The sequence below is a fragment of the Kogia breviceps genome, chromosome 7 (assembly GCF_026419965.1).
Source record: "Kogia breviceps isolate mKogBre1 chromosome 7, mKogBre1 haplotype 1, whole genome shotgun sequence".
Classification (NCBI taxonomy): Eukaryota; Metazoa; Chordata; class Mammalia; order Artiodactyla; family Physeteridae; genus Kogia; species Kogia breviceps.
The window spans coordinates 97,534,965-97,551,904 of NC_081316.1; the positions used below are offsets into that span (position 1 = coordinate 97,534,965).

The 16,940-nt window shown below is 37.6% G+C and overlaps 1 protein-coding gene and 1 pseudogene across 1 annotated transcript in view; both read right to left on the reverse strand.

Moving 5' to 3' along the window:
* The window catches only part of C7H11orf65 (chromosome 7 C11orf65 homolog), an 81,311-nt gene extending 65,456 nt beyond the window's left edge, over positions 1-15,855 (reverse strand). The window contains exon 1 of the mRNA XM_059068276.1: positions 15,775-15,855. Coding sequence (XP_058924259.1) covers positions 15,775-15,855 — 81 coding nt within the window. The remainder of the gene's footprint in view (positions 1-15,774) is intronic.
* On the reverse strand, positions 13,455-14,186 carry LOC131759319 (large ribosomal subunit protein uL30-like; annotated as a pseudogene).
* Positions 15,856-16,940: the final 1,085 nt, after the last annotated feature.

The window sequence follows — 16,940 nt, forward strand, 5'->3', positions numbered from 1 at the left end:
CTGACTTACTTCACTCTGTATGACAGACTCTAGATCCATCCACCTCACTACAAATAACTCAATTTTGTTTCATTTTATGGCTGAGTAATATTCCATTGTATATATGTGCCACATCTTCTTTATCCATTCATCTGTCAATGGACACTTAGGTTGCTTCCATGTCCTGGCTATTGTAAATAGAGCTGCAGTGAACATTGTGGTACATGATTCTTTTTGAATTATGGTTTTCTCAGGGTATATGCCCAGTAGTGGGATTGCTGGGTCGTATGGTAGTTCTATTTGTAGTTTTTTAAGGAACCTCCGTACTGTTCTCCATATTTATTACCTAAACTTAGAGGTCCCAGAATGTCATGTTCTATTTTATTGGTTTTAGTGGTAAAGCAAGCCTAAAATAGCCTAAATAAAAGGAAGAAGATTGCCCCTAACCTCTCAACATAAAGAGTAGCAAATAATTTATGAACATCTTAAATCAATCAAAATAACCAAAAAGTTAATACAGAAGAAAATAATGATATATTAAATCATTTAAATAATACAAAGAAATGGGAAACAGGAAAAAATACATGAAGAACAGTTGATAAGTAGAAAAGCAACAGCAATATGGTAGACTTAAACTAAACAAATACCATAATTATAATAAATATAAATGATCTAACCATGCTAATTAAAAGACAATGATTATTTAAGACTAACCAAAATTAGATCCAGCTCTGTATTGTTTACAAAGGATGCAAAAAGTTAGAAAGTAACAGAATAAGAAAATGTACCATGCAAACACTAACCAAAATTAAACTAAGGTAACTTTATCAATACAAAATAAAATAGACTTTAAGGCAAAAATTTTGGAAAATATAAGAAACAATATTTCATATTGATTAGGTTTGACTCAACAATAAGATGTAACAATCTTGAGCTGATATGTACCTAACAACGTTACTTCAAAATATATAAAGGTAACATTAACACAATTACCAGGAGTATAAATGAATCCCTAATCATAATGGAAAACTTTAACATACTTCTCTCAAGCACTGATAGAACAAATAGGCAAAAAATTAGTAAGTCTCCTGCTATAGACTAAATGTTTCTGTCGCTCCAAAATTCATATTGAAATTCTAACCCTCAAGGTGATGGTAGGAGGAGGCTGGACCTTTGGGAGATGATTAGGTCATGAGGGTAAAGCCCTCATGAATGGGATTAGTGCCCTTATAAAAAAGGGCTCAGTCAGACGAATGGATAAAGAAGATGTGGTAAATATATACAATGGAATATTACTCAGTCATAAAAAGGAATGAAACTGGGTCATTTGTAGAGATGTGGATGGACCTAGAGACTGTCATAGAGAGTAAAGTAAGTCAGAAAGAGAAAAACAAATATCGTATATTAATGCATATATGTGGAATCTAGAAAAATGGTACAGATGAACTGGTTTGCAAGCCAGAAAGAGACACAGATGCAGAGAACAAATGTATGGACACAAAGCGGGGACAACGGGGAGGGTGGTGGTGGTGATGGGATAAATTGGGAGATTGGAATTGACATATACACACTAATTTGTATAAAATAGGTAACTAATAAAACTAATTTAAAAGAAAAAAACAAGGCTCAGAGAGATCACTCATTCCTTCCAACATGTGAGGACATAACAAGAACAAGGAAGCAGGTTCTCAACAGGTACCAAGTCTGCTAGTGCCTTGATTTTGGAATTCCTAGCCTCCAGAACTATAATAAATAAATTTCTGTTGTTTATAATCCACCCAGCCTATAATAGTTTGTTATGGCAGCCCAAACAGACTAAGACAGCTATGAAAGATTTGAACAACATAATTAACAAACTTGACCTAACTGATGGAAGCATACATTTTTTTCTCAAGATCACATGGAACATTTATCAAAATAGAATTTTTCTGTACCAAGCAAGTTTTGAGTTATTAAAACCATTTAAAGTATGTTGTCTGGCTGCAGTGGAATTAAACCAGAAATCAATAATAAAAAGATAACTAGAAAATTACTAAATATTTAGTCATTAATCAATGTGGTTCTAAAAATTACATTGAAAATTATGAAATATTCCAAGCTGAGGTAAAAATTATATGACATATCAAAACTTGTGTGGATAAATCTAAAGAAATGCTGAAGGGAGAACTTTAATAGTTCAAAATACATATATTATAAAAAGAATAAAAGTTGAAAATCTAAGATCTAATTTTCCATCCCAAGAACTTTGAAAAAGAACAGCAAATCAAAGCCCCAGAATGAAAGAAAAAACAATAAAGATAAGATTGGAAATCAATGAAATAGAAAATAAAGCTAAAATAGAGAAAACCAACAAAGCCAAAAATCAGTTTTTTTAAAAAGATTAATAAAATTGATAAACTCCTAGAAATATAGATGTAGAGAAATGAAGAGAAAACACTTATTAACAATACCACTACAAATCTTACAGACATTAAAAGGATAATGAAAGGAGATTATAAACAAATTTTGGCCAAAATAGATTTGACAATTTAAACAAAATGGACAAATTCCTTAATTCAAATCAAAGCCACAACAAGATGTCACTTCAAACCTGTTAGAATGGTTATTATCAAAAAAACAAGAAATAACAAGTGCTGGCAAAGATGTGGAGAAAAGGAAATGCTTCTGCATTGTTTGTATGAATGGAAATTGGTTCAGCCAGTATGAAAAATGGTATGGAGATTCCTCAAAAGATAAAAAGTAGAACTACCATGTGATCTAGCAATTCCACTTCTGGGTATTTATCCAAAGAAAACAAAAACACTAATTCAAAAAGATATATGCACCCCCATGTTCATTGCAGCATTATTTTCATGAGTCAAGTATGGAAACAACCTAAGTGCTCATTGATGGATAAAGAAGATGTGACATATATATATATATATATATATATATATATATATATATATATATATATATATATACATACATACACATATATATGTATATATATATAACAGAATACTATTCAGCCATAAAAAATAATAAAATCTTTCCATTTGCAGCTACATGGGTAGAATTTGAGAACATTATGCTGAGTGAAATAAGTCAGAGAAAGGCAAATACCATATGATCTTACTTATATGTGGAATTTAAACAACAACAACAATAAGCTCATAGATAAAAAGAACAAAATGATTATTGCCAGAGGTGGGGGGTGGGGGTGGGAGAAATTGGTGAAGGGGGTCAAAAGGTACAAACTTCCAGTTATAGCATAATTAAGTCATGGGGTGTAATGTAAAGCATGGTGAATTATAGTTAATGGTACTGTATTGAATATTTGAGAGTTACTAAGAGAGTAAATCTTAAAAGTCTTCATCACAAGAAAAAAAATTTTTGTAACTATGTATGGTGACAGATGTTACCTAGACTTATTGTGGTGATTATTTCACAATATATACAAATTTTGAATGATTATGTTGCCCACTTGCAATTAATATAATGTTATATGTCAATTATACCTAAATAAAAACAAACAAACAAAATGGACAAATTCCTTGAAAAAGTAGTTTATAAAAATGGGTACAAGAAGAAACACACATCTGAATAGTCCTGTATTATTAGAGAAATGGAACTCATAATTAAAAACCTTTCTATATGAAAAACTCCTAGCACACATGGCTTTGCTAATGTGTTATTCCAAACATTTATAGAAAAAATAATACCAATCACACAAACTCTTAGAGATAATGAAAAAGAAGAAATACTTCCCAATTCCTTTTAGGAGACCAGCATAATACTGATACAAAACCTGGCAAGGACATTACAACAAAGAAAAATTGAATTTAAAAATAAATATGCAGAAAATCCTAAGCCAATGCTTAGCAAATCAAATCCAGGATATATCAAAAGGGTAACAATCAGGATAAAGTGGAGTTTATTCCAGGAATGCAAGGTTGGTTTAACATTTGAATATCAATGAATGTAATTTACCACGTAAAGAGAATGAAGGAGACCATATGACCATTTAGGAGCAGCAAAAACATTTGATCAAATTCAATACCCAGAATTTTCATAAAAACAAGAATAAAAATCTTAGCAAATGAGGAATTAAGTTAACTTCCTTAAACAGATAATGAGTTTCTACAAAAAATTACAGATAACATCTTAGCTTACAGTGGAATATTATATGCCTTCTCTCTGTGTTCAGGAAAAAGACAAGAATGTTCATAATTCTTTTGAGTATTGTGCTGGAGGGTCTAGTCAGTGCAAAAAAGCAAGAACAAGAAATAACAGGTATAAAGTTTGCAAAGGAAAAATGAAAGTCTTCATGCAAAGATGACATGATTAAGTGGAAAATCTGAAAGATACTCAGCCATTAAAAACAATGAATTTTTAAAAATACCAAAAAACAATGAATTCATGCCATTTACAGCAACATGGATGGATCTAGAGATTATCAAACTAAGCAAAGTAAGTCAGAAAGAGAAAGACAAATACCATATGATATCACCTATATGTAGCATCTAAAATTCAATATAAATCAACATATCTACAAAACAGAAACAGACTCACCAATACAGAGAACAGACTTGTGGTTGCCAAGGGGGAGGTGGGGTAGGGGAGGAAAGGAATGGGAATTTGGGATTAGCAGAGGCAAACTATGATATATAGGATGGATAAACAACAAGGTGCCACTGTATAGCACAGGGAACTATATTCAACATCCTGTGACAAACCATAATGGAAAAGAATATGAAAAAGAATATATATATGTATAACTGAGTCACTTTGCTGTATAGCAGAAATTAACACAACACTGTAAATCAATTATACTTCAATAAAATCTTTTTTAAAAATCTGAAAGGACCTATTAAAAAGCAATTAGAGGGCTTCCCTGGTGGCACAGTGGTTGGGAGTCCGCCTGCTGATGTAGGGGACATGGGTTCGTGCCCCAGTCCGGGAAGATCCCACATGCCGCAGAGCAGCTAGGCCCGTGAGCCATGGCTGCTGGTCCTGTGCATCCGGAGTCTGTGCTCTGCAACGGGAGAGGCCACAACAGTGAGAGGCCCGCGTACCACAAAATATGTGGCACATATACAATGGAATATTACTCAGCCATAAAAAGAAATGAAACTGAGTTATTTTTAATGAGGTGGATAGACCTGGAGTCTGTCATACAGAGTGAAGTAAGTCAGAAGGAGAAAAACATATACTGTATGCTAACACATGTATATGGAATCTAAGAAAAGAAATGTCATGAAGAGATTAGTGATAGGACGGGAATAAAACACAGACCTACTAGAGCATGGACTTGAGGATATGGGGAAGGGGAAGGGTAAGATGTGACGAAGTGAGAGAGTGGCAGGGACATATATACACTACCAAATGTAAATTAGATAGCTAGTGGGAAGCTGCCGCATAGCATAGGGAGATCACCTCTGTGCTTTGTGACCACCTAGAGGGGTGGGATAGGGAGGGTGGGAGGGAGGGTGATGCAAGAGGGAAGAGATATGAGAACATATGTATATGTATAACTGATTCACTTTGTTGTAAAGGAGAAACTAACACACTATTGTAAAACAGTTATACTCCAATAAAGATGTTTAAAAAAAAAAGCAATTAGAAATAATAAGTGTATATTTACACTTATTGTCCAGTATATTTACACTTATTATTGCCCAGTAATGTCCAGTATATAAAAATAAATATTTATATAAACTAGAAATGAACAGTTAGATAATAAAATTTAATAAATAACACCACTTACTTTAGCATACAAAGCCAAATAACCTAGAAATCAAATGAAAGATGTATAAGACTATACACTACAAAACTATAAACTACACTATAAACTACAAAACATTATGGAGAGGAATTAAAGAAGATATAAATAAATGAAGAGATATGCCACGTTAAAAAAAAAACCATCAGCATAGTAAGATATTAGTTCTCCCCAAATTGATCAATTGATTTAATGCAATCCCAATTATGTCAACAAATATTTTTTAGAAATTAAAATAAGTTGATTCCAATGTTTATATGGAAATGCAAAAGTCCTAAAATAGGTAAAATAATCTTGAAGAACAAAGTTAGAGGATTGTATTACCATATATCCACTCTTATTATAAAGCTACAGATTAAGACAATGTCATGTTAACCCAAATATAGACAAATAGTCCAATGCAAGAGTAGAAACTATAGAAACAGTTCACATATATGATTTCATGACTTTACAAAGGTACCACTGCAATTTATTGTGGAAAGATGGTATTTTTCAATAAAAGATACCTGGTAGTTTGATTATCCATAAGGAAAAAAAATGACCTTTGTCCCTGTTATCATACACAAACATTAGTTGGAGATGGATACCAGATCTCAATGTGAAACTAAACAACTAAGCCTCTAGAAGAAACATAAGGAAAATATCTTCTGACTTTAGGTTAAACAAATATTTCTAACTCCTCTGCATCTTTATTGAGACATAACTGACATATAACATTGTGTAAATTTAAAGTATACAACATGATGATTTGATCTACATATATAGTGAAATGATTACCACAAAAATTTAGTTAACACATCCTTCACCTCACATAATTACCATTTACTGTGTGTGTGGTAAGAAATTTTAAGATCTACTCTCTTAGCAACTTTCAATTATTTAACACAATACTGTTAACGAGAGTCACAATGCTGTACGTTACATTCCTAGAACATATTAATCTTATAACTGGAAGTTTGTACCTTTTGATGATCTTCACTCATCCCTCCCCTACACCCCCACCGCCCCTTCCAGCTCAACATACCCCCTATATCTAAGAGTCCAGGGTTTTTTTGGTTCCACATATAAATGAGAGCATACATTATACAGAATTCATCTTTCTCTGCCTGACTTATTTCATTTAGCATAGTGCCCTCCAGATCCATTCATGTTGTTACAAATGGCAGGATTCCCTTCCTTCTCATGGTTGAATAATATTCCATTATAAATAATATTAATATGCTATACTAATATTAAATGTTATATATAATATAATATATAAAACATTATCACATTTTCTTTATCCATTCATCTGTCAACAGATACTTAGGATGTTTCTATGTCTTGGCTAGTGTAGATATGCTGCAATGAACATGGGGATGCAGCTGTCTCTTTGAGGTAGTGATTTCATTTCCTTCAGAAAATTATCCACAAGTGAAATTGCTGGATCATATGGTAGCTCTATTTTTTATTTTATTTTTTGAATAATGTCCATGCTGCTTTCCATAGTGGTGGTACCAGTTTACATCCCCACCAAGAGTGTACAAGATTCCCTTTTTTCCACATCCTTGCCGGCACTTATCTCTTGTCTTTTTGATCAAGTCTGCTGTTGGAATTCTTTAGCTCAGTTTTTTTATTATTCAGATCTAGGATGTCTTTTTGGCTTTTTGGAGGATAGCTTTTATTCTTTGTTGAGCTTCTCATTTTGTTCATGTATTTTTTTCCCAATTTCATGTAGTTGTCTGTCTACATGTTCTTGTAGTTTCATGAATTTCCTCAAGAGGATTATTCTGAATTCTTTGTTAGACAGTTCACAGACCTATATTTTGAGTAAATTATTTGAGCTTTATTAGTTTCTTTTGGTGGTGTCATGTTTACTTTGGTATCTGTGCATCTGAGTAAGTGGTCTTTTCTTCCAGACTCTAGAGGTTCCCTTCAGCAGAGAAAGACTTTCATCGGTTAGCTCAGCTTGGGGTAATGGATGGGTCATCTGGTAGCATCCATGGGCAGGTGGAGGCTTGCTATTGGGGTGTCAATTTGGGTGAGGTCACTGCCCATGTTCTCGGGTGGGCATGATGGCTTACTTGTTTTCAGGCAGGGTTACTAGCTGGGCTCTGCAATCACCTCTGGTTAGGCCAAGTCATAGGCTGTGTTCCCTGGCAGGGAGGTGCGACTGGCTGGACTCTGCAACTGAGCAGGGCTGCAGGCTGGGCTCTGCAATAACTCCTGGTTAGGTGAGGCCTCAGGATGTGCTCTCTTACCAGATGATGCTGCTGGCCAGACTTCATGTTCGGGCAAGGCTACAGGCAAGGCTTTGTGGTTGGATGCAGCCACAGGCTGTGTTCTGTGATCAGGTAGGGCCATAGGCTTTGCCCCAAAGTTGGGCAAAGCTGTAGGCTGAGTTTTGTGATGGGGTAAGCTGCTGGGTGTGCTCCTCTGTTGGGGGTGGTCACTGGCCAGGCTCTCTAGTTGGGCAGGGCCTCCAGCTATATCATGCAGTTGTGGGGGGTCTAGAGACTGTGCTCCTTGGTTGGGTGGGGTCCAGGGTCCCTAGCTGGGTGGGGTCATAGGCTGTGCTCTGCATTTGGGTGGAGTCACTGGCTAGGCTCCCCTTAGCTACAGTTTTTTAAAAGGTTTTTTAAAAAATAAATTTATTGGGCTTCCCTGGTGGCGCAGTGGTTGAGAATCCGCCTGACGATGCAGGGGATACGGGTTCGTGCCCCGGTCCGGGAAGATCCCACATGCCGCGGAGCGGCTGGGCCCGTGAGCCATGGCCGCTGAGCCTGCGCATCCGGAGCCTGTGCCCCGCAACGGGAGAGGCCACAACAGTGAGAGGCCCGCATACCACAAAAAAAAAAAAAAAAAATTATTTATTTATTTTTGGCTGTGTTGGGTCTTCGTTGCTGCACGCGGGCTTTCTCTAGTTGCAGCAAGCAGGGGCTGCTCTTCGTTGCAGTGTGTGGGCTTCTCCTTGCAGTGTCTTCTCTTGTTGTGGAGCTCTGGCTCTAGGTGTGCGGGCTCAGTAGTTGTGGAACTCAGGCTCAGTAGTTGTGGCTCACGAGCTCTAGAGCACAGGCTCAGTAGTTGTGGCACATGGGCTTAGTTGCTCCGCGGCATGTGGGATCTTCCCGGACCAGGGCTCGAACCCGTGTCCGCTGCATTGGCAGGTGGATTCTTAACCACTGCACAACCAGGGAAGTCCCTGGCTGCAGTTTGTACTCAGTAATTAGGCAGGGCCATAGGCTTGGATCTGTTACTGGGCTCTATGACTGGCTAGGCTTCCTGGTTGGCAGGACTGAAGACTATGCTCATAAATTGTGTGGGACTGCGAATTTGCTTCCTTGCCTAAGTGTGGCCATAAAACAGGTTCTGTAGTCAGTAAAGCCCTTTGATTTGGGACCCATATCAGGTAGAATTGCCAACTGAGCTCCCTGGCTAGATGGGGCCACTGGCTCAGCTCTGCAGATGGGCAGAGCCTGGCTGAGATCTCTGCTCAGGTATTGCTGTAAGCGGTAATGCAAACTGCCAAGATCTGAGCACAGGTTGCTGTCAGCCCTCCCCCTCTTTCCTCTGTCTCTATCAAATCCCCAGTGGTCAAGCCCTGCAGATTCCCCCAGTGGTCCTCATGAGGCAAGACCTGAGTGCACCTCCCAAGAAACGTCCTGGAATACTGGGGGACCTGGACTTTTGACATCATCTTGATGACAGTACCTTCTACATAAACACTTCTTAAATGGACACAGACAGCACTAACCATAAAGAACAAGTGATAAACTGGATCTTATTAAAATTAAAGACAGCAAAAACACCTTTAAGAGGGAAGTGAGGTACCCTGGAAGATGATATTTTATATTGCAATAAAGGATTTGTATTCAGGATATTTGAAAAACTCCTCCAAGTGAATATTGACAAGGGAGAGGTGATGGAACTTGGGAATTTCAATACTGGAAGATATGTGAAGAACAGGATAGGGATATTTATATCCTCATCATATATAATGAGGAGTCAAGTGATCCTTTGTTAGCATGATGGAACAAGAAACAAAGGTCTTTGAAGCAGCAAGGTAAGAAACAGAGGAATTAAAACAATGACTTATGATACTCAGGGAGGAGGTAAGTAGGGTTTTGGAGGATAAGTAAGGTAAATTTTTAATCATATTTGCAGAAAGTCAACAGATAACTTCGAAAGTTGGTAAGTAAAATATAATAAGCGTATTATTTTGAAGCATGGAACTAGTGACTAGAAGATCTAAAACAAAAAGATAGATAAAAGTGGTTGCTTTTAGAGTATGAAGGTGAAAGGTAGTGAGATGGGGTAAAGACTTGCTTTCTAGTGTAAGTTCTTTTACATTATTTTACTTATTTTAAAGAAGTACACAAAGTACTCTGATAAAAATATTTTAAATTACAGAAAAAACTCTGCTTTTAATATATTTTCTTTGAATTTATTTTTTCTTAGTTTGATTAACATGTGTCTTGGTGTGTTTTTCCTAGGGTTTATCTTGTATGGGACTGTCTGTGCTTCCTGGACTTGGGTGACTATTTCCTTTCCTATGTTACGGAAGTTTTCAACTATGATCTCTTCAAATATTTTCTCAGGCCCTTTCTTTCTCTCTTCTTTTCTGGGACCCTTATAATTCGAATGTTGGTGTGTTTATTGTTGTCCCAGAGGCCTCTGAGATTGTCTTCAATTCTTTTCATTCTTTTTTCTTTATTCTGCTCCTTGGCAGTTATTTCCACTATTTTGTCTTCCAGCTCACTTATTCGTTCTTCTGCCTCCTTTATTCTGTTATTGATTCCTTCTAGTGTATTTTTCAGTTCAGTTATTGTGTTGTTCATCTCTGTTTGTTTGTTCTTTAGTTCTTGTAGATCTTTGTTAAACATTTCTTGTATTTTCTCAGCCTGTGCCTCCATTCTATTTCCGAAATTCTGGATCATCTTTACTATCATTACTCTGAATTCTTTTTCAGGTAGATTGCCTATTTCCTCTTCATTTATTTGGTCCTGTAGGTTTTTACCTTGCTCCTTCATCTGTGACATATTTTTTTGCCATCTCTCTCTCTCTTTTTTTTTTTTTTTTTTAAATGAGTGGGATTGCGTTTCTGTCTTACTGGTTGTTTGGCCTGAGGCTTCCAACACTGGAGTTTGTAGGCTATTGGGTAGAGCTGGGTCTTGGTGCTGAGATGAGGAGCTCCATGAGACCTCACTCCTATGAATATTCCCTGGGGTCTGAGGTTCTCTGTTAGTCCAGTGGTTCGGACTTGGAGCTCCCACCTTAGGAGATTTGGCTGGCTCTGGGCTCATGAACTAAGATCCTGCAAGCCACCTGGGCTGGCAAAAAAAAAAAAAAGCAACAACAAAGTAAAAAATAAAATTAGACTAAGAAACTAACAGATATGTTAGGAAGAATATAAAAATAAAAATACAGAAGAATCAACAACCAGAAGGTACATCAGTACCACAATAGTAAAAAAGAAGAGGGAAAAGAAAAAAAAGGGAGAGAGGCGCAGGCCTTGGCTGTGGAGGGTGGGGCTTAAGCAAGTGTGAGGTTTGGGTGGTGGGTGGGGCCAATGCTCAGGACCTACAGGGCTGGAAAAGGCCCTGGGGGCTGTGGAGAGTGGGGCTTAGGCTCAAGGAACAGAAGGGTCCCAGGCATGGCAGGGGACCTCTCCTGGGAGCCCAGCAGGCTTCCTGGGCTTGAGTGGGCCAGGCAATCACCTTCTGGTCCTCTCCCACTCTTCCCAGAGAGTCCCTCCTCCCTGCCTCTCCTGATCTCCCCAGCTTCTGGGGTGCTGATTCTGTCTGGCCTCCACTTCTCCTCCCCCCATCAGTCCCCCTATGTCCTACTGGTTCACTTTGGGGTTCCTCCTGTCTCCTTGGGTGTCAGAGTCTCCCACCAGCTGCTGGCAGGCACCCCAGTTGTGGGGAGATGTTAACTCCACATCTTCCCACACCACCATCTTGACTCCACCTCCCTCTAACCTCTTTTTAAATTCAACTTCTCAGTCATACCTTCTAGTGCATGGGGTACTATTTAGTCTCCAGATACAACCTTCCTAGAACCATTCAACATACTGATCTAAGCTAAATTGATTACCATTTTTATTTCCTTCAGATTCTGTTATTTATTTTTCTTTTCTTTCTGTTTCTACATCATTGGTTTTCCTTAAATGTTAGGTGATTGTCCATTAGTAGTGACGAATGAAGGTCTGTGTCAATTTTTCTAGGGAGCTAGTGTAAGTATCCTGTGCTTTTGTGTAAGTCTCCAGTTTTCCACTGTTCACACTCATGGGGAAGATTGCCTTGGAGCTTTGTGAAGTGGGTGGAATAAGTTAATCAACAGACTTCTTAGAGAAGTATGATCAGGTAGCCAACAATTAAGCAAGGCATCTCTCAAATACTAAAATTAAGAGGGTTTTACTGCTGAGTACCAAATCCATGCTAGAACTAGCTTTCCCAGATAGTTCATGTAAATTTTTTAAAGAGATAATCCTTCAGGGTTTGTTTCTTTTTCTTTTTCTTTTTTTTTTTTTTTTTGTTGGGGGAGGCTGTGCTACTGCACAGCATATGAGATCTTAGTTCTCTGACCAGGGATCGAACCCGCACCCCCTGCATTGGAAGCACAGAGTCCTAACCACGGGACTGCCAGGGAAGTCCCTAGTTTTGTTTTTTAATTTTTATTTATGTTGTGTTATAGTTGATTTACAATGTTGTGTTAGTTTCAGGTGTACAGCAAAGTGGATCAGTTATACATATACATATATCCATTCTTTTTCAGCTTCTGATTTGGGTTTTAAGAAGAGGACTGATCATCAGGGAAACCAGAAAATTCCATCTTGAAGCCCAGCAGAAATAAATGGGGGGCATTTCCCTGAGTCATAAATGGTACAGGGGTTCAGCAATCTACCACCATGTTCTTAACAGGAAACAACCCATTTGGCTGGGGAAAGTGTCCATCCGTCTCATAGATCCAAGAGTAGGTTAAAATTTTGAGCTAGAGAAATGCACTAAGCCAATTGCAGGCAAGGATAAGGAAGTTACCAGATACACCTAGAGACAGTCACATCTGAGAGCTTGCCAAGCTGTCACTGAAGTTAGAACATGGACTCATAGCAGAGAGCATTGTTTTTGTGTGCTTCTTTCCAAAACAAGGCCCTGGGCTTGGTTCATTGCTGTCTTGTATTCATGCTTGGGTATTCATTCACCAATATTAAACCCCAGGATAGAAGATGTGATAAAACAGGACTCCTGTCTCCATGGAGTGAATCTTTGCTGGTTTCAATGGTGGATGGTGGTCATCACAGAAAACACACAGGAACTTTTCCTTGGAAGTGAGGTGGGATGAAAAGTGCCTGCTGTGGGGCTTCCCTGGTGGCACAGTGGTTGAGAGTCCACCTGCCGATGCTGGGGATGTGGGTTCATGCCCCGGTCCAGGAAGATCCCACATGCCATGGAACGGCTGGGTCCGTGAGCCATGGCTGCTGACCCTGCATGTCCGGAGCCTGGGCTCCACAATGGGAGAGACCACAACATTGTACCTCAAAAAAAAAAAAAAAAAAAAAAAAAGTGCCTTCTATGAACATCATCATCTTTTTCCTGACCTTTCACCTCCAGTTTCTGAAGATAAAGCAGAAAATAGTCTTCCTTGAAGATAATAGGTAACAATTCCATAAAACAAAAACACATGCTTCCAATGCATTGTGCTTTCAGATATTCTGGGTTTAGTTCAGCTGTCAGATGAGTCGATTGATGCATTCACCTTGACAGCCAGGTGAACCCCCTTCCTTGAGGAAGTCCCCTCTATTCTTGGTAGCATGATGGGCTACTGAGAGTTGCAAAGGGCACAAGAACCCTGAGATCACCTGAAAATCCTTCCCTGGGAAGGCAACTCCATGAATGAGGTCTTCCAAGCAAATGACACCAAACTTCTCCAGGTGCTCCCCAATCACTGTGTTGTCTGTCAGTGTGAAGATTTTATTCTTGACCTTGGCTTGTCCACATTTAAAGATGAGTTCCTGAGCAGACTTCAGATTTGCAAATCCCCGAGTCACATAAGGTTCCACTATATGAAGTGTTTTTATGGTTTAAAGGGTTACTTTCATAAAGACACCACTGAAAATCTTATTCAGGCCAAGTCTTGCAATGGTCCTCTGCACCAGTAAACTCACCCCATTAATCATCTGGATGTGTACAACAAAGGCCAAGGAGTGTTTATCTGGCACTTCCAAGCCATGAGGTTTCACTTCTAGTTGTCTGAGTTGCACCCTGTCACGTAGTTGCCGCCAGGACTCATGTAGGAACCATTCTAGTTGCTTAAACTTGAGTTTTTCTCCTTTCCCCTGCTCCTTCCTTTGCAAAAGCACCTGCTTTGCCTGAGTGGCTTTGAGGAACTGATAAGCCTTCCTCTTTTTCAGGAGATTTTCTGGAACCAAAAGGATCTTTTTTCTTGACTCTACCTCTGCCATCTTTCCAAAGCTGTGGGCTACTCTGGGTTTGTTTCTCTTATGCACAATGGTAAATGTCCTTCTACCAATAGATTTTTGACTAATAATAAATATCCACCTGCCTATAGCTTTGGGTCTTGAAGTGACAGTGGAGACAACTGGCACAGCTATTCCATGTACAGACCTTCGATTAACCCCATTGTCTATAGTCATTCTCCTTTTAGCCTTTTTCAATTGCTAAATCCTAATTGATATCTTTTCTAGGGTTCCAATGACAAACGAGCTATCTCACTAGTGCCTCTTTAAGGTATGTATAGGCAAGTCTTCTACATAGATATGTCCAACAGGATACTACCATTTATTTTTCGTATGAGATAAAATTTCCTATTTGCTCATGAACTCCCTTCTCTCTGTTATGGGTTAACTTTCTATACATTGTCACTTCAGTTGTGTTCTAGAGGGATAGACAGTGAAAATGTGTGCTCAATCTACTACCTTGTTAAAATACACACACCCACGTTTGTTTATATACATGGCTTCTCTACTGAAGCTCCTTAAACACAAGGATGTATTGTAAAATGCCTAGCACAGTGTCAGGAACATAACAGGTGTTCAAAGGTATGTGGCTGATTGGATTTGAATGTGGGAGAGAAGAAGTTACAAATGACAGAAAAGCTTAAGCCTAGATGACAAGTATGCTGTTAGAAACCAACAAAGGAATAGTAGATTTTAAAGGAAATTCTTTTTTTTTAGTGTTGGAAATCAGTAGTTGTGCCCCAGCATAGGCAAACAATGGAAATTATTTTTCAAGACATCATTATCTGATATAAAGGTATTTTTGTGTGCTAGAAAGAGAGCCATACCACTTCACACACAGACAGAGTGTTTATGCTATCCTAGAGAAAAGAGAGAAGTCATTTCACCTCTTGGCTCTCACTTAACCCAGTAAATCAACTTGGAATATTCCTTGTTGGATAAGGAGACTAGTTCTACTCACACTAGAGCATGGTGAGAAACTACTACATTAATCCAGATATACTTTACATCCTCAAGAGTAGGTACTGAATAAATATTAAATGAGTGAATATATCCCTAACACTTGCTCACAAACCTGATTCCAGAGCCAAGATATAAAATTTTTAGAGGTAAAATCCAAATAAGCCAGTTAGTGATACTTTTGCTCATAGTAGCCATTATTAAAGTGCCTGGCCCAGATCAGAAATTCAATAAATATTAGTGAGGTTAATGAGATAACTAATTAATGTAAACTCTTTGAAACTTAAAAAAATGTCTACTTATAAAGCAAAGGGTGATATACAACTCTTTAATGTACTAAAAGCTATTGAATTGTATACTTTATTATTTTTTTAAGTCTTTATTGAATTTGTTACAATATTGCTTCTGTTCTATGTTTTGGTTTTTTGGCCACAAGCCATGTGGGATCTTAGTTCCCCAACCAGGGATCGAACCCACACCCCCTGCATTGGAAGGCGAAGTCTTAACCACTGGACCACCAGGGAAGTCCCTGAATTGTATACTTTAAACAGGTGAACTATATGATGTATCAATTACATCTCAATAAAGCTGCAAAAAACTGAAATAAACTCACAAGGAAACTTTTCCAGGCCTTCTGAATGACTCTAGCAGCTCTATCTCTCTTTGTAAATTCTGATTCCTGTTTCCAAGCCATGCAAAAGTCCTAAAAGAGAATAAGCAAAGGAGTATATTTTAAATTACTTTATATACTCCATTATGAAACTGCCACTAGAACTCAATGAAAATCAAATAAAAGTATAAAGGAAATAATGAAAATGATCTTTGATATCAAAATAACTATAATAAAAATTAAAATTGACACCTATAATTGATAGCCTAATATGTTCCAATTTGTTTCTTTTTTACTGAAGTATAGTTGATTTATAATATTGTATTATTTTCATTATTTTTAAATATTATACTCCATTTAATGTTATTACAAAACAATGACTGTATTTCACTGTGCTGTACAATATATCCTTGTTGCTTGTCTATTTTATTCATAGTAGTTTGTGTCTCTTAATCCTTTATTCTTATCTTATCCCTCCCCTTTTCCCACTCTCCACTGGTAACCACTAGCTTGTTCTCTATATCTGTAGGTCTGTTTCTGTTTTATTATATACATTCATTTGTTTTAGCTTTTAGATTCCACATGTAAGTGATAACATAGAGTATTTGTCTTTGTCTGACTTTTTCACTAAACATAATACTCTCTAGGTTCATTCACATGCAAATGGAAGAATTTCATTCTTTTTTACAGCTGAGTAATATTCCATTGTATATATACATACCGCATCTTCTTTATCCATTCATCTGTTGATGGATACTTAGGTTGTTTCAATATCTTGGAAACTGTAAATAATGCTGCTATAAACATTGGGGGTAGTATATCTTTTTGATTTGTGTTTTCATTTTCTTTGGATATATACCCAGCAGTGGAATTGCTGGATCATATAATAGTTCTATTTTTAGTTTCTTGAGGAAGCTCCATACTGTTTTCCACATTTGCTGCACCAATTTACATTCCCACCAACAGTGTATGAGGGTTCCCTTTTCTCCACATCCTTGTCAATGTTTGTTACTTGTAGACTTTTTGATGGTAGTTATTCTGACAGATGTGAGGTAATATCTCATAGCTTTGATTTGTATTTCTCTAGTGACTAGCAATGCTGAACATCTTTTCATGTGCCAGTTAGCCACATGTATGTCTTCTTTGGAAAAATGTCTATTCAGGTCTTC